At 40.6% G+C, this 18,632-nt stretch overlaps 1 protein-coding gene across 1 annotated transcript in view; it reads left to right on the top strand.

Moving 5' to 3' along the window:
* ARID1A (AT-rich interaction domain 1A) overlaps positions 1-18,632 on the top strand; it is an 81,218-nt gene that overhangs the window by 60,893 nt on the left and 1,693 nt on the right. The window contains exons 8-20 of the mRNA XM_088140905.1: positions 991-1,306; positions 1,853-1,998; positions 2,093-2,202; positions 6,866-7,075; positions 7,504-7,708; positions 10,761-10,893; positions 11,046-11,218; positions 11,403-11,544; positions 12,105-12,230; positions 12,328-12,424; positions 13,581-14,457; positions 14,994-15,124; positions 16,990-18,632. The exon at positions 16,990-18,632 is cut by the window's right edge and continues 1,693 nt beyond it. Coding sequence (XP_087997031.1) covers positions 991-1,306; positions 1,853-1,998; positions 2,093-2,202; positions 6,866-7,075; positions 7,504-7,708; positions 10,761-10,893; positions 11,046-11,218; positions 11,403-11,544; positions 12,105-12,230; positions 12,328-12,424; positions 13,581-14,457; positions 14,994-15,124; positions 16,990-18,632 — 4,309 coding nt within the window. The remainder of the gene's footprint in view (positions 1-990; positions 1,307-1,852; positions 1,999-2,092; positions 2,203-6,865; positions 7,076-7,503; positions 7,709-10,760; positions 10,894-11,045; positions 11,219-11,402; positions 11,545-12,104; positions 12,231-12,327; positions 12,425-13,580; positions 14,458-14,993; positions 15,125-16,989) is intronic.

Genomic DNA, 18,632 nt, shown 5'->3' with positions numbered 1-18,632 from the left:
GAACAAAGCTAGTGATAGTGTAATAGTGCAAAAATGCCCGTGTGTGCACCCTACTCCTTTTCTCTCTTTCTGATCTCTTTTTTTTAATTTCTCCCAGAAAAGTACAAAAACTCTTCTGAAGCCTGAATTGCACTGTTTTTGCAGTCTTAAGAGCCATATGTTGCCACCTCTGGCTAACTGTGACTTCTTTTTTTAACATATGTATAATTTTTGTTAAAGAAATTTTTAAAAGAATAAAAAACTATCAATGAAATGAAAAAAAAGTAAAGAAAGTAATAAGTGAAAAAAATGCAAAGAAAGAAATAGAAAAGAAGGAAAAGGTTATAAAGAAGCGCCTTCCCATCTTCTTAACAGTTACAAATACATTTATATTTTATCCTCTCTAAGGTTACAATATAATTTCCTTCTTTCCACAGTCTACCCTTGCTAATCATCAAACCCATTAATTAAAAGTTTGTTTTTTTTCTTTTTTCAGCAAACAATCCAAAAGGGCTTTCTAGTCACTAATAAATGTAGTTATTGTCCTTTCTCTGATCAAACAGGTGAATTTTACCATCTCTGCTAATTCTGTCATCTTTACCAGCCATTCCTCCATTGTGGGTAGTAACTGTGACTTCTTCAGCAAACCCATAGTTAAAAATATGGCATGGTGCTATGTGTGAACATAACAAATACTATTTGTCTAGTCAGAATAGTTAGTTTCAGTGACTAACTGTAGTCATCTGGGTTGTTGGATCTTATTTTATTTCAATCTTTGACAATGGGTCTCAGAGTACTTACCAGAGGTCTTTGGTGAAATGATGCATAGAAAAATGCTCTGTAATTTGGTGATCCTTTTTCAGAGAGAGATGATGTGAATTACAATCAATAACCTGAAAACCTATTTCTGGAGTGCCAAAATTTTCCCCCTCGAAATGTGCCTTTTTTGATGCACAGGTAGAGCCAACAGATTTACCATCATGTTATTCAGCGCTTTATTTTTCTCCGTAGGTGGATATCCCAGGCAGCCAAACTACAATGCGATGCCCAATGCAAATTACCCCAGCCCAGGAATGGGAGGAAGCATGAACCCAATGGGAGCAGGGAATCAGATCCATGGTCAGACTGGTATACCACCCTACCCTGGGCTTCCACCAGGGAGAGGACTGAGCCACGCTGCCATGGGCAATAGGCCTTATGGACCCAACATGACCACCATGCCTCCCCAAGTAGGGACTGGGATGTGTCCTCCACCAGGTGGCAGGAAAGCACAAGAAGCTGCTGCTGCTGCTATGCACGCTGCTGCTGTCAACTCAATCCAGAATAGGTAAGGGTTGAAGCAGTCTTCCCTAGGGTATACTTCTTTAAAGCAGTAGTTCTTGAATTTATATTGCTGTATATATTCCTTAAGCCAGGATAAGGCACGTTAACTAGTCTACTTTAAAAATGAAAATTGGGTATGAAAGAGAACAGAGTGAAGTACATGCTATTGTCAGAACTGAGGACTGCAGAAATTTGATGAAGGTGTGTGTGTGTTCGCCTTCAACAGTTTCAGTTAACCAAGCAACAGCAGTTTTGGACGCTGGCATTGAATAGCTGAGGCAAGGTAAATGAATCCAGACCCCTGTCTGTGGGTTCATCAGGATTTGTGCAGTAAATACGTCATGAGAGAGTTAAGAGTTTACAATCTTCCCAATGACTCCTTGCACATAATGTCTTTCCTTCTTGGAGATCTTTTGGCAGGGGAGATAACAGTTAAGATTTTCTATCCATTACTGTCAAGCTCTGTGGGGATTCATTTCTCCCCATCCAATGTTAACTAATAAAAGAATGTTGTTTGGTATAATACATAATTAAGTCATGTTGCTTTTAGGCCATCTGGTTACCCTCACATTAACCAAGGAGGAATGATGGGAACTGGTCCTCCCTATGGCCAAGGAATTAATAGCATGACTGGCATGCTGAATCCCCAGGGTCCACCATATCAGATGGGTGGGAATATGGCCAACAATTCCGCAGGTAAGGCATATTACCCAGTCACTACTCAAGTGTTCTGGATTTTGTGATGGTCCACTAATGAACATGATTATGTTGGTGTCTTAATTCTTTTTAGGGATGGCTGCAAGTCCTGAAATGATGGGGCTTGGAGATGTTAAATTAACACCTGCAGCAAAAATGAACAATAAAGCAGATGGAACACCAAAAGCTGAATCCAAGTCAAAGGTAAAGAAAATGTTTTCAAATAGAGAAGTGACTCTCAGTTTAACATGCTCTGTATTGTATCTTATGCAATTCAGCTATGTTGCATTTTTGTGAAGAGCAGTGCTATATGTTTTATAGCACTAAATGTTTATCAGTTTCTTTGAAACCTTAGTTTGTAACTGGTGCATATCCTAGGGCCATTTCTGTTTAATATTTCTCATTATTATATATATTTTTGCTTACCTGAGGTTTAATTCCAGGAAACACACAGCTTTTCATCCCAACATACCCAATTTGTTTTTGTCATGGCTCTGCATCTCTAGTGGACATTCTTTGTGGATCTCTTGAGAGATGTACAACTGTAGAATATCTTACACATCTAGTTTAACATTTATTTTGTACATGGTTTTAATCTGTACACTGCCCAAAGTTAGTACTGAGTTGGTCAGCCTTATAAATCTAAATGATAAATAAATTTCTTTTTAAAAAGGCAGTGAGCCAATAATGAGCCAATTTAGGTTTTTAAGGGTGCATAAAATAGCTATTTTCAATTTGAGAATTCAAAGAAGTTCTTGATCAGGATATCTTTTATAACTGATAATTGAGTTTTACTTAAAATATTAGTGAACAACTGGAATTTAAAGCTTGATTAACCAGTTGTTTTTTTCAAAAGTCCCGTTTCTAGTGCCTCTTTCAGTACCAGACTTGTTGATTGTATCTTATTTAGGGTTGGCAGGGTTACAGAAAGGAAAGGACACACGATTTCAAAACTTAAATTCCTGATAGTCCTGGTTAGCCACTTTTATTTAAGGCAAGAGATGGGGATTGGATTTCTAGAGAGGAGAGAACATGTGATTCTGTGGCTGATTCACAACCTGGCTTTAAAAGTCCATCTGTAGCAGCCTGGAAAGAGATGCCCTAACTGTTCTACAGAGCTCATGCCCCCATTGCAAGTTGTGGCACATCCATACAGTGTGAATAGGATTAAAATGTTCCAGCCTGCCTGACAACCATACTTCTTGACAGTACTTCATTTTTCTTTAATGTTCCCTAACCAGCATGTTCTAATTTTTGTGAAGGCAAGAGAACAGCTTTTTGGGTTTTCTAGTTTCTATGGGACATTTTCAGGATATCGGTGGCAGCTTATCTGTAAGATTAACAACTTGATTCCCTTACATGAATGACAGATTAGCCAGTAATATTGATAAGAAAAGACTAGCAAATTATCTCAGCGCCAACTGAGATTGTAAGGGTTTAACAAAATATTGGTTAATGAAGACAACCCAGTTCAAAATTAATACCAAGACATGTTGGTGTGAGATAGGAGTAAACTTAATTGATTTTAAACACAGTTACTGTTAAATGATTAGTTTAATTTGATAGAATTCACAGTATTTTATCTGACCTGTTCTCTCTTTAAAAAAAGAAACTAAACCCCATGGCAATAGGTTTGTCTGTGAATGCAACATAAAAATACTGTGTTTAAGTTAAGTTCATGAAGAACGTGGTACAATATTTGACTCTTGATGTTGGCAACCAATTATGGGCTCAATATACCAAAGGGCTGTTGGTATATTGTTTATATCAGCCATAGTTCCTGATATAAAAACTTTGCAATGTTCATTGGCCTCTCATAATTGTACACTTTGTTTGTATCCTGATACAAACAGATGCAGAAATTCTGTAATTAATACTTCTAGAGTCTACATAAAAATGTCTCTTTAAAAATATCCTTCTGCCCTTCAGATTACATGGTAGAAAGATACTGGCAAAACCAAATTAGAAAAGCTCATTGATTTTAGTAGGCTAAATTGGAATGGCCTTCAACTTGGAAGTTTGTGTTCTTCAAAACTCAAAATTGACTTAGACTTTATTGCCTTCTTCCTATTGTCTGAAGATGTACAATTCCAAAAGTCAGAGATTGGAGAGATGATTAAAAGGATTGACCTGTAAAATTTTACACATATTACACAAAGCATACATCTGGGTCTTTGAACTCAAAACAGTTGTGTCATTGTCTGGAAGAGTGTCTTCATAATAAAAGAAGCCTCTTTCCACCTTGGAAAAACAGTTCATACTGCAAAATGTTGTTATGAAGGGGGTTACCTTATTGTGTATGTACAAATGAACTTTTCCTGTCACGTTAAGGATGAAGTGTTCTTGTGGAATGATTCTCTTCAAATCATTTTCTCTGAAGATATTGCTTCTCTTTGTTCTGTAATATAATCTTCCAGTAGTGCATTTTAAGAATGCAATGTGTTTTGTATTGCATATGAGAGACATCAGATGATAATTTAATACTGAATGCCAAAACATAGTTTCCAGGACTATATACACTCTCCCAAAGCTTTGAATTTGGTCCCCCTATCTATTCTAGAACTTGCTACCAAATTATAGTGTGTTTATATCATATCATCCTTCAGCAAATGCTCAAGGCAGTTAACCAGATTTAAAAATGAAAACAGAATGTGACAAATTAAAATTATGGGTTGAACTGAACAGTAAAATAAATATGGACATCGGAATTTAAGTGAAAACTGGGAAACCTATTAAATATTGTTAATTAAAATTAAACAGGAAGTTGGTGTGTTAAAAAAAACTAAACCCAGCATCAAATATTAATTTCTAAAAATGTAGACCCTCATGGGCATTTTTAGAGACTAAAAATGATAGGGAGCTATAATCCATGATTTTTTTTGGAAGTGTGCCCAGAAAAAGATAAAGTGTGGAACTCCATTCTACTGCTTTGAGTAGAATGGAGTACCTTTACCAGTTTGCCTTGTGGTAAAAGGATGCTAAGTCCTTTTCTACTATGGCATCCATTTTGTGAGTGCAGAGAGTTCCCCCTCCATGACAGCCATATTGTGAGAGTGCCCATACCATGCTCTCAAAATTCCTGATGTGCTCCTCAGTTTAAAAATGTTGGGGACTCTGCATTATACTTTTGAAATCAGCTTTATTTTCAAAACCATGTTGCTTAGATGTATCCTGAGATATAGATTCTCTAGATTTGTTTCTATGTTTATTTTAAATGCTGATTTATACAGATGCTGTTTTATTGGAGTATTTAAAAAAACTTTTTTCAGTCTTTCTATATTGTTCCTCCCATGATATCCAGATTCTTACAGATTCTCAAGATGCAGTATAAATAAGCAAAGCAAAAAATGAACTGATGGATAAAAAGGGTATCGTCAGCTGCTGGCATAACAAAAGAAAATGCAGAGGATTCAGTCAACAAACAAAGCAGAAAACAGCTCCACAAACTGAATAGTAAAGCCACAATAAAACCCAGAAACACAAACCAGTTAGTATAAACAGAGAATCATTAGTTACCCAAAATGAATTGGGGAATGGGGAAATCCTTCCCTGATACATAAAAAATGACCAGTGCGTTAGGCAGGTATGGCTAGCTAGGGCTTAGCTTCACAGCCACAACCCTTCTCAAGAAGGGTATCTGGCCAAGCAAGTTCACATGGGAAGTGACAATCCTTAGACTGCTTAATCCCTGATGTGTAAGGTTGTACAGTATACCTCAAAAGCAGTACTCTGAGTTGTATATAGGAAAACACTCAGAATATTTTTTTTCAATATAAACATAATATGATAATTCCAACAAGTTTTGGGTGTTATTCTGGTCACCATTTCTTAAACTCCGTGAAGTTTTTAAAGAATTTACAATAACCATGCCTGGATTTTACTCAGAGGTACATTCCTTTGGAGGGATTGGGTTTTTCTAGGAAAACGTTACATAACAAAAAGGTTATTTAGATTTCCATAATAATCTTGAGTGCATTTCAGATAATGCAATGTTCCGTTAACAAAGAAAAAATATTTCCAGGCACAATTTATTCCATACGCTGCTCTTGATCTATAAAGCTGTAACCAACTTGTGATTGGGAAATCTGATTGCTTCTTCTTCAGAGTAAACCTGAATATAATTTACAGTTTTTCAAGGAGGTAGTGAATATGTCTTTACCTTAAAAAGCTACAGGGAGCCCCCAGGTTAAGAACATGTGACTTACGGACAACTGGTACTTAAAAACAGACTGCCATAAAGCCTATTATACATATTAAAAATTTGGATTAAATACTCAAATTATGAATGCACACTCATGAAGACATTGTGACACTCATGAAAACATTGCACGGCTTCAGTGGTTCGTCGGCTTGAGGAAGAATGCCGTCGGATCACGTTGCCGTTAACACTGGGACTGACGCTAAATAACTGTTCTGACTTACCTGCAAATTCGACTTAAAGGCAGACTTAGGAATGGTTCTCGTTGGTAACCTGGGGACTGCCTGTACCTGATATTTGAAACAGGTCCTTTTTAGTAGCAGTACCTAAATTGTGGAATTTCTTCCAGTGGGAGATAGGATTGATTTTTTCCTTGTTCTGCTTTAGTTGCTTCCTTGTTCTATCAGGCTTCAATAACATGATTATTTGTTGCTCTGTACCTTAGTAACACATCCATTTTATCATTTTTTCCCTTTTATACTTGCGCTACTTTTCATTGTGCTAGTTAAGCACAATAGGTACATGGTATGATTTCTAAATGTACTGGAATGTGGAATACTACTTTTTCTGCTTTATGAGATGATTTCAGAAGATCTAGCTTTCCTCTCATTGTGTTTTAAACTGTTGTGACATATTCTAATCAGCTTCTTCCTCTCTTTTTCCCCCTAGAAATCCAGTTCCTCCACCACTACAAATGAAAAGATTACTAAATTATATGAGTTGGGTGGTGAGCCAGAGAGAAAGATGTGGGTAGATCGTTATTTATCCTTCGCTGAAGAGAAAGCAATGGGAATGACCAATCTTCCAGCAGTTGGAAGGAAACCTCTAGACCTGTATCGACTCTATATTTCTGTGAAGGAGATTGGAGGGCTGACTCAGGTGAGTAAAACATGACGGGATGCATCTGTAGCAGTTTTAAGAAGGATACTTGAACTGGACATTAGCCTCTTTTCCCACTTAAGAAGATGCCACCTTTCAAACTAAAAAAAGAAAAAGGTGCAGAAAAGAAAAATAGGAAAGAAAAAAAAAAGAATATAGTAAAGAAAAAGAAAAGAAAAAAATAAAGAAGTGACTTCCCCCTTCATCACAACAAATTGTGGCTAAATTGCTTATTATTTCCTTTTAATCCATTGCTAAGGCTAAACTACCAGAGGGTATTTCCTCCCCCCCCAAAAAAAGCTTTATTGCCTTTTCACACCTATTCTTGAGAAGCTGATGTTGCTGTTGTTACTGAAAGCTTTGGGAAGGGGGAGTGAGATTTGGATTCAAGGAAAATAAAATTAGTTGGTGCTTCTGGCTTTATGCAGGTTAACAAGAACAAGAAATGGCGGGAGTTAGCTACCAATTTGAATGTGGGCACCTCTAGCAGTGCAGCTAGCTCTCTGAAGAAGCAGTATATCCAGTGTCTCTATGCTTTTGAGTGCAAGATTGAACGAGGTGAAGACCCTCCCCCAGACATCTTTGCAACTGATTCCAAGAAATCACAGACCAAAATACAGCCTCCATCTCCAGGTGAGTCAGGCTGGTTTCTACAGCCCACTGAGTATTCCACCTGCTCTACAACAGATAAGTTTCCAGTAAACTGCAGCCTCTATGAATGAACTGTAGACGCCTAAAGGATCCTAATTTCCATTGGAACATTTTCAAGCTAATTATATAAAACCTCTTCCTCTGTGCATGCTATTTTCATGAATTTAGTTTTTAGAACTTAGATCAAGAGTTTTTTCCTTGCTCCAGGCAAAGTATCTCTTTTCAAATAGGAAAAATGATACGTTGGAATTGTACACTAAGGTAGAGACAGGTGGTAAGGTTATCCAACAGATTTTTCCCTTCTGGGTTTAGCTTCAGGTATCTTGTTAATATGTGCAGAATATGACATCCTGTATTTTAAGACCCAAATGTATAATTTACTGGGTTATGATGATGAGTTTAATGTAAAGCACATTCATCATGGGCCTCTAGTTTGAATAAATGATTTCAACATGTGTAGTTTATTTCGTGCATATAATGTTTTGTCTTCAAATACGTAATGGGCAATGTGCTGTCTGTAGTGAGAATGTGAATTGTTTTCTATGGTGGAGTCTTGCTTCTTTTAGAGATTACAGTGATTTGGAAAAAGCCAATATATTTCCAAATTAACTTGGACAGAATAGTAGTTCTACTTTATCCCAAAGGGTTTTCTTTTCATAAGATAAATGTTCTTGATTATCAGCAGTGGACCAGCAAACTGTTCCTAATAATAGAGAAAGAAGAGATGAAAGTGGGGGAATAATGTCCACCGGATAAGGGCATAAGGTGGGGTTTGGAAGGCTAAATGCTAAAAGGATGGACCATTTGAAGGCCTGAATGGACAAATTCATAAGGAGAAAGAAAAGTTGTTGAGAAAAGGGTCTTGCTTTCTCACTGATCATAGGTACTTGATAATTTACAATTGATGCAAGCTATCCTTTCTTGTTCCAGCCTCAGGACATGTAGTAGCATTGTTATCTCAGCCCAAAACATGTTATGTCCTTCACATTATTGTCCCTTTGAGTGTATGTCTTTCCCCACTTCATCTTGGCCTGATTCTGCATTTCAGGGGTGCAAAGCATTCTGAACGGTTCTTTTGGTAAAATTGAAGTGTGCGTGTGTGTTGTAGGGGGGTTTATATTAAAGACTTGCAGCTAGGCAACACTGTATCCTTGTAATGTTTCCGGATATGGTAATTTGGGGATAAAGTTAAAAACCAAACACTACTGTATTCAGAAGGTAGCAGAAGAATCCACCTTACACAAGGATAGGCTGAGTCAATCCAGCCCATCACTGTGACATGCTTCTGCTGTTGGGTCTCTGGATTGTCAGGCAAAAATTATTCTCATCATCTGTTTGTGTCAACTAGGGGGTGTCAGAGACTATACATGTACTTCCTACCAAATGATGCGCTTGGGCTATCATGGCTTATTCAGGATAATTCTGCCTTTTTAAGCACGTAACACTGAGTTTCCTGATTCTTGCATGTCCTATCCTGCTTTAGTTCACATAATTTCTGTTGAAAGGCTAATACACATGGCTAAGAATGTCTTCCTTATTAAATAGGGCTGTTCTGTGCATTGGAGTGCGTGTCAGCAGAAAATCCATGTATGGGAAAAATACTTGGGTATCTGGAGTCAGGCTATGTGATGGGAGCATCGCTTTATTCTAGTGCACACATGGCAAACGATCTTTGGTTTGCTTTATAAAGCAGTTGCTGTACCCAGACTGTGTTCCTTTACAGTGGAAGATCAGTTCTATTTTGTGGATGAGGCCTGGTCTCCTGGACAGCTGTAGCCTGAGAGCTCCTCTATTCTCCTCTGCCCCCGTTCCCACTTGCCCCCGCTTGCAGCCTTCTTGGCTTTGGTTATGAATGAATAGCACCATGCGCCTTGGGAAGCACAGCCAGTCAGACTTGAGTTCAGAGTGTATGGAATTGGCACCCTTCCAGCAGTTTGTAAATTTGTGAGTTGGGAGGGACAGCAGGGGGTGGGGAGGAACAACAAATGGCAGCGACACAGGGAATGCCTTGAAACCTCTTCCTGCTGATGTCAGTGTATTAGAATGCAGCTGAGACTTTGCTTCTTGGATTCCCAGGGGAAAGGAATGGAGCTGAAAGGCTAATGAATGGGGAGAGGGTGGGGGGAGGGGTTATGAATGAAGCTCCCTGCTGGGCTTTGCACTGCCCTGCTTTCTCAGGAGAGGTCCCCAGACTGGGAGGGAGCAGCAGAGCTGAGGGAGAGGGTGCCCTGAAGGTGGGGCATAAACAAACATGACCTGCACATGACCTCTAGAGGATTTTAATGAAAAGCTGAAATGACTCATCAACTTGCCAGGCTAGGCGAGGGATATCAGAGCTGAAAATGGTAACTAATGGAAAACTTAATTGAGAGTTTGGCTCTCGCTAGCTGCTAGGAGCATGCAGACCTAAGCCAGTGTATCTTTTGAGGTTGCAGGTGGGCCACATAAGCTGATTTCTATATCCAGTTTTTCAGACATTTCTCAATTGCCTTGTGTCAAAGGAAATTATGTAGCCCTCCCAATCTCTTTTGTCTGTTGCCGTGTAGGGCAATTTGTCTTGGGCATTGTGGGTTCTTGTGACTTGGACTATGCTTTGAAGCTATAGAGTAGTAGTGAGCATGACCCCCACTGATGAGGTATTACAAGTCATCAACTTGCCTTTCCTTATTTTTTTTTTTATTTTTTTTTGCAGAAGACCACCATAATGTTGCATTTCCCTATCTGTGGATACTGTTGAGAAAGTTGTTTCTCCTTGTATGTAACAGTCTGTGCACAATAAGAGCTTTGAGTGGGGCATTTTCCAGTTAAGATCAGGAATGCCTGATCTCTTAGTCAGTTAAAATTTAATTGATCCCAAGACAGATGAAGATCCAAAATGCTGTGTATGGATCTGTATAGGGAATTGTGTGGCATGTAATCTGTTCTTCTCTGTTCATGCATCCACTGTGTTTGGGGCTGTACTGTTGATAACCTGAGGTTTTGCATAGCATCTTCAAATCACCATGTAGTTGATGCCTCTTTTCTCTCCTTGCAGCGGGTTCAGGCTCCATGCAAGGTCCTCAGACACCTCAGTCCACTAGTAGCTCCATGGCCGAAGGAGGAGACTTGAAGCCCCCAACTCCTGCATCCACACCACATAGTCAGATGGCACCTTTGCAAGGCATCAGGTAATCCCATCTCACTTCTGCTGTTGTAGTGATAAATGTAACAACTGCTAGCAGCTTGTTACAACTTTGGTAGTAGGTTACCGAACTGTGAATTGGTTGCAATGGTGTGTGAAACTTTTAAGTTAAAATGGTTCCTCCTTTTGTTGGATTAGGAGTAACTCAGTAGGCCTTCAGGATGCCTTTCCCGATGGCAGTGACCCTACTTTCCAGAAGAGGAACTCAATGACTCCAAATCCAGGGTACCAGCCCAGCATGAATACTTCCGACATGATGGGTCGCATGTCCTATGAGCCAAATAAGGATCCATATGGCAGTATGAGAAAAGGTGATGGTATCTTTTACACTCCAGCACATAGCCATTCAAATTGCCTGAGCCTCCTAAAACAATGAAAACACCTTCTGGGACCTACCCACCTCCTAATTTTCCACCCTGTAAAACTTCATGTTTATTCACCTTCCATTTGGGTTTTGGATCTTGTAGGCTGATCATTTACATTTTCTCCTTTTAGGAAGTGATCCCTTTATGTCCTCAGGGCAAGGTCCCAACAGTGGTATGGGAGATCCTTATAATCGTGCTACAGGTCCAGGAATGAGTAATATGGCTATGGGACCGAGGCAACATTATCCTTATGGCCCGTATGAAAGAGTGAGGTTAGTATTTACTCTAGGTGCACTGATTCTACCTTGCTGTACCACATATTTCCTAGTTAAGCAGGTGTTCTTATTTGGTGTAAGTTTATTCATTTTTCTTCCCATCACCACCAATAAGAAAGAAAACCTTTCCATTTCCAATGTTGGTATCCTGGAGTTTTAGCCTTGCAGATGTTTTTAAAAAGCAAGTTAATGGTAAGGGGACTGAGTTACAAACAAATAAAGGTTTGAAGGATTGTGCTATTAAATTAACATGACTAGAAGCTTTAAAGGATCGGGTACTATTTCGCCTCTGTTTCCTGAGAGAGCAATTATGAACTCCTCCAGACTTTTAAATGTAGAGCCTAAAAAGTGTCTTTAAAACCCCTAATATATTCAACATCTTAATGACTTATTAAATTATACCTCAAGTTGCATGAAGTAGAAAAACCTGAGTCTAAACAAGAGTTGTGTAGCCTGTAAGATTTTATTTCTAGTAGCAGTGCTCTCTTTGAGCCTTTAACTTCCATAAAGGAGGGCTAAAATGATTTCTTGTAAGTGCTGATGTTGTCTTGCTATAGAACTGAAGCAGGTATGGGACCTGAAGCCAGCTTGGGAACTGGAACGCCCCAGCCCAACATCTTGCCTTCCACTCCGGATTCAGGAATGTATTCCCCAAGCCGCTATTCTCAACAACCACAGCAGCGGTAGGTTCTGATACCGTCTCTCCATAGATGGACTTCATACTACTTGCTGCATCTGGGTTGTTTTTTTTAAAAAAAAAACTTTTTTTCCCCCTTACAGACATGATTCCTATGGCAATCAGTTTTCTACTCAAGGTACATCCTCTGGCAGTCCCTTTCCTAGCCAACAGACTACCTTATATCAGCCACAACAGCAGGTGAGCGCCCAACAGTTTCCAAGCTGGTTTGAAAAGAGAGCCTAATTGATGTGATCTGATGAGGAATTGTAGAGAGCAAAGCAGTATTGTTTGCGAGAAAGGCCGTGGCTTAGTTTCGCAAAGACTGGGCTTTCTCAGATCAAGATAGGGAGGAATATTTGTAGAACTTAATTGGAGCTTTCTTGTTTCATGCTGTGGACAGGAAACAAAACAGCAACACTCTTAAATAAAGAAGCTTTGCTTCATTGTAGTCTTCGTGTGCAAGCAGTATATATAATGGATATTTGTATTGATTTGCAATCAAAGATCTAAAATATAATTACCTGTCACTTGGACGCGAGGATATTTACAATCATAAAACTTGGTTTGTAGCACTAATAACCAGGATTTAGTTACTCATAAAGCTTTCCCTTGAGAATACATTCTTATGAAGACTGAAAAGTTCATACCAGAGCTCCTGAAGTAAAGGTTTTTTTCCTGTTTGCAATAGAGATTTTTCTTTTTCTTGTCTCTGGCATAATTCTGCACACACTTGTTTTGCCACAAATTATTTCTCTTGTCTGGAGCCACGTGGGTAAGGACAAGGCTGTCAGTGTCTGAGCTGATCAAGTATGTTGTGTCCTGTTGGGAAGGGTTTTTGCAAATAAGCAGCATAATTTAATCACAGAAGTTGCAGTCAGTTCTCAGACTGTATTCTAGATTTTACAATTTTTTTTCTCCTATCCCAATATATAAAGGAAGCCATAGTAATCTCTAAAGTGCTTTGGTGCTATCTTGAATACAGCCTTTTTGTATTTTTATATTTAAAACATTTTCTCAGCTCTTTAGCCAAAAAGACTTCAGTGTATCTGGAAGATACAAGATGAAGCTTTATGCTTAGGATGGTCTTGGAATCTGTTTCTTGTCACTCCCAACACTTCAGCCCAGACACCTCCTCTCATTCCTCATAGAGGCTTTCACAACCAGATGCCCTTTTGGGAGGAGTAAAGTTCACAGTGGTGAGACTACAGCTGATCATTTGGGCCCAAAGAGAAAATCTAGGTTGAAGCTTCTAGTATCATAACCTCGCATAATCGTAGGTCTTATGGATACTGCAGCTGATACTACAGAACTGAGAGCTGCTTATGAATAGCCGATTCTCATTTTTTTCCCTTAGAACTACAAGAGAACAATGGATGGCAACTATGGTCCACCAGCCAAAAGACATGAAGGAGAGATATACAACGTACCATATAGCACGGGCCAAGGACAAGCCCAGCCACAGCTGCCTCCAGCACAAACCCAGCAAACGAGCCAGCCACAAACTGCTCAACCTTCCCCTCAGCAGGAAATGTATAACCAGTATGGTGGGAATACATACTCTGCCGCAGATCGCCGAACTGCTGCTGGGCCTCAGAACCAGTTCCCATTCCAGTTTGGCAGAGAGAGGGTCTCTGCTCCCCCTGGCTCCAGTACACAGCAAAGCATGCCTCCTCAGATGATAGGTGGCCCAATACAGTCCACTCCAGAAGGCCCGCAACAGGGCACGATGTGGCAAGGGCGTAACGAGATGAGTTACAGCTATCCAAATCGGCAGAGCACTGGCTCTGCACCCCAGGGGTCAGCATATCATGGAGTGAATCGAACAGAAGAAATGCTACATCCAGATCAGAGGGTTAATCATGAGGGACCGTGGCCTTCTCATGGCAACCGCCAGCCTCCTTATGGTCCTTCTGCCCCTGTGCCCCCAATGACAAGGCCGCCCCAGCCTAACTACCAGGCCCAACCCAGCATGCAGAATCACATTCCTCAGGTATCTAGTCCAGCTCCTCTTCCCAGGCCAGTGGAAAACCGCACCTCTCCAAGTAAATCTCCATTCCTGCACTCGGGAATGAAGATGCAGAAGGCAGGGCCCCCTGTTCCAGCCTCTCATGTAACACCAGCAGCTGTCCAACCTCCTATGATACGACGGGACATCACTTTCCCACCTGGCTCAGTGGAAGCTACACAACCAGTGCTGAAGCAAAGGCGGCGCCTGACCACGAAAGATATCGGTAATTGAGTCTCTCATCAATACCAGTGGTGTTTTCTGGTTATAAATAGTAATGCTGAATATTATATCAGAGGAAGGATTGGTAAAGCCTGACAGGCTGAACTGGTGCTCTCGGCTACTGTGCCTGGATTCATGCTGTGGGGATCCCAGTAGGGATTGGTGGATGTTGGGATTAGTACACAATAGATTCTTTGTGAGTACAGGTAGGTCTCGTTTAGTGACTGTTCACACAATGATGAAAAAGTAACATTATGACCAGTCCTCGCATTTAAGACCTCCACAGGTCTAGAAAGGAAAGGAAAGCTGAAATAAGATCATAAGCACAGTCGTGGTTTCACTTAGTTTTAGTGGCCACTTTGCTTAATGACCAAGTTGCAGGTCTGAATTGTGGTTGCTAAATGAGGACTATCAGGTGTGATTGGTCTGTCTGATCAGATGAGATTATTTTAGCTTTTAGAACTTGAAAAGCAGGATTTGGTGAAATTTCATTTCATTTCGGGTACTGATAAGTATCAAACTCGGTTTTGGACAATGCAGGAACTCCTGAAGCATGGAGAGTGATGATGTCTCTAAAGTCTGGGTTACTGGCTGAAAGTACGTGGGCCTTAGATACCATAAACATCCTGCTCTATGATGACAACAGCATAATGACCTTCAACCTCAGCCAGGTGGGTTGACATCTTCTGATAACAGGGCTTTGAAAGTAAAAAAACTAGATTAGAACGCATGGGCAAGTCAATACAGAAGGAGTGTGCCTCCTATATGGGGGGGTGGTGTGCATTCTGAGCATTGACTGGCTTCATATAAAGCCATGGGTCACTTAACAGGTTTGCTGAATAAACTATAATTGGCAGGATTTATAGCACATGTCAAACTGTAATCCATAGCTTATATACCATGCACTGGCACAGCATAAGATCAAGCTGATCTGGAACTTGGCATTTTGAGAATGGTTTAAAGTGAAATTTCTAGCCTTTGCTGGCTGAAATAAATAGAAATTTCAGTTATCAATTCATCCCAAAATCAATACCTTTTAGCTATTGATTTCTGCAACTCCAGAATGCTTAGCCAGTATTGCCAAGTGTCTTGCTGGCTTGGAAATGTGAGAGCTGCAATCCAGTACTTCTGAATAACACTACTTGGGGGGAAAGCTGTGATACAGTTTTCATCCTGGCTGCTCTTCCTTTTTAGTAAGTAGAACTAGAACAAATTCTGCAAAGTAAACTAACCTGAGCAAATTTGCATTGATGTGGGTTGGTAGAGTTCAATTTTTATCTGGGTATAATTATAAGTACTGTCACAATACAGCCCAAGGCCTTCTGGAAACAAGACTTCTTGGTTCAGAATGCACTCAGAGTACAAAGACTTCAGGTAACATACACTCAGCTGTCCTGTCCGCAGAAACAAAGGATCTTGAAGTACCTTAGAATCCTTACCCATATTGTCATCACTTTCTGAAATGTATCTCATAAAATGAACTGTACAAGTTTGTGCCATGATAGATTCAGTATAATTGATGCAACAACACCTAAGAAATTGTTCTTTCCATGCCATTTTTAAAAAAGTGATATTTGCTTTTCATACGTTTGTTGTGATATATGATTTACTTCTGAATGAATTACAAAAATGAGACAAAGTTTACTGTAGAGTAACCAGTGCAGTTCAGCCTATTTCAGTCATAAGAAGTAGACAGAATTCTTCAGAGTGCCACTAACCTAGATCATCTTGTCTGCTTCTATAAGGGGAAGTGTCTAGATATGCCAAGACTTGTCCTTTCCTTCAGATTCTGGTTCTTGGATTATCATCAGGGATAAGAACAACATATTCCAGTGTGTGACACAATTAGTGAATTATTGTAGTAAAAAATGTAAGATTTATCTTGCCCCAAAAGAAGCCAGTTGAAGCAGGTTGAACACTATATACTTGTTTCATTTTCCAAGCATCGCTTGGAAGTTCTGGCTTTTGTTTCTTCACGCTTAACTTGAGTGTGTGAAGTTGCTTTACCTTGATTTCTTGATGCATTTAGCTCGTTCTTTATTCTCACTGTCAGCAAATCTGTAAGAGATTTTCTCACATCTTCGATTGAAGATCTTCTCATTGGAATGCTAGAGACTGAATGTGAGAGTTTCTTTACTTTAGTGTAACAATGGGCAAGTTTTATGGCATGGGACTGTACCTTTGAGGGAATAATTTTTGGCCTCTGACGGTTGTGTGTGGGGGGCATGGCCAGTCGTGAGGTCACCAGAATGGGCTAGGCCAAGATTTTCAGAACTGGAGCAGGATTAAGGTCCACTATGGGATTGTTTGAGCGAGCTGTGACCACCACAAAATGGATGCATTTGTGAAGGAGGGGGTACTTAAAAAATAGAGAAGCATTGAATATGGAAAATGAAATTTATTTACTTTTTTCAGATAGTAATAATAAAGATATTTGAATGAGAAAGAGAGTCATTTAAGTGGCTCTGAAATCTCTGTACTTACTTGTGTATGTTGAGCTACTCTAAACTTGCTCCGACGTCTGTTTGTTTTCCAGCTGCCAGGATTGTTGGAACTATTAGTGGAATATTTCCGACGTTGCCTCATTGAAATCTTTGGAATCCTGAAGGAATATGAAGTGGGGGATCCAGGGCAAAGAACGCTATTGGATCCTGAAAGGTTCTGCCAGTCTTCAAATCCTCCTGAAGGAGTGGAGAAAGAAGAGCCACAGAATACTAACTGTGAGGTGGAGGAAGAGGAGGAGGAAGGGGAAGAAGAGGCTGCCTTTGCAAACAAAGTCACAGTACCTCTAGAAAGTAATGAGGAGAAGTTAGTCAGTAAATTTGACAAACTTCCAGTCAAGATAGTGCAGAAGAATGATCCATTTGTGGTAGATTATTCAGATAAACTTGGCCGGGTACAGGAATTTGAGAGTGGACTGTTGCACTGGCGAATTGGTGGGGGAGACACCACTGAACATATTCAGACCCACTTTGAAAGCAAAATGGAGCTATCGCTGACTCACAAACGAGCTTCCTGCAACTCTGTTTTGCGAAAACGTTCTGTAGCTGAGGGCAACCCTGTCACCCGAGAGGGAGAGTCCCCTCCATCTGATGGTCCTCCAGAGAAAAGGATAACAGCTACTATGGATGACATGCTTTCAGCCCGACCAGGCTCCTTGGCAGAAGAAGAGGCCAGAAATGTGGAGGTGACAAAGGAAAGCAGCAAATTTCCATTTGGCATTAGTCCAGCTCAGAGCCACAGAAATATTAAAATCTTGGAGGATGAACCTCACAGTAAAGATGAAACACCCCTCTGCACACTTCTGGACTGGCAGGACTCACTGTCTAAACGCTGCATCTGTGTATCTAACATCATCAGGAGTTTATCGTTTGTGCCAGGCAATGACTTTGAGATGTCAAAACACCCTGGTCTGCTGTTGATCCTAGGGAAACTGATTCTCTTGCACCATAAGCACCCAGAACGCAAACAGGCACCACTGACATATGAGAAGGAAGAGGAGCAGGACCAAGGAGTGAGCTGCAACAAAGTGGAGTGGTGGTGGGACTGCCTGGAGATGCTGCGTGAAAACACTTTGGTCACACTGGCCAACATCTCTGGCCAGTTGGACCTTTCTCCATATCCAGAGAGCATCTGTTTGCCTATACTGGATGGACTCCTCCATTGGGCAGTGTGTCCTTCAGCAGAAGCCCAAGATCCTTTTCCAACCCTTGGGCCTAATGCTGTCCTATCCCCTCAGAGACTGGTTTTGGAAACCCTCAGCAAACTCAGCATCCAGGACAACAATGTGGATTTAATCCTTGCAACACCACCTTTTAGTCGCTTGGAGAAACTCTACAGCACCATGGTGCGCTTTCTTAGTGACCGAAAGAATCCCGTATGTCGGGAGATGGCTGTGGTACTACTGGCCAACTTGGCACAGGGCGACAGCTTGGCAGCTAGAGCCATTGCCGTGCAGAAGGGCAGCATTGGCAACTTGTTAGGCTTTTTGGAGGATAGCCTGGCAGCCACTCAATTCCAGCAGAGCCAAGCCAGCTTGATGCACATGCAGAACCCTCCCTTTGAGCCGACCAGTGTGGACATGATGCGTCGGGCAGCTCGGGCACTGCTTGCCCTGGCCAAAGTGGACGAGAACCACTCTGAGTTCACGTTATACGAATCACGGCTGTTGGACATCTC

Source organism: Python bivittatus, unplaced genomic scaffold (assembly GCF_059951505.1).
Source record: "Python bivittatus isolate LINGU-HERP-01145 unplaced genomic scaffold, Pbiv_v1 ctg000250_np1212, whole genome shotgun sequence".
Lineage (NCBI taxonomy): Eukaryota > Metazoa > Chordata > Lepidosauria > Squamata > Pythonidae > Python > Python bivittatus.
Note: the sequence above shows the minus strand (reverse complement) of the source record. Positions and strands in the feature narration are given on the sequence as shown.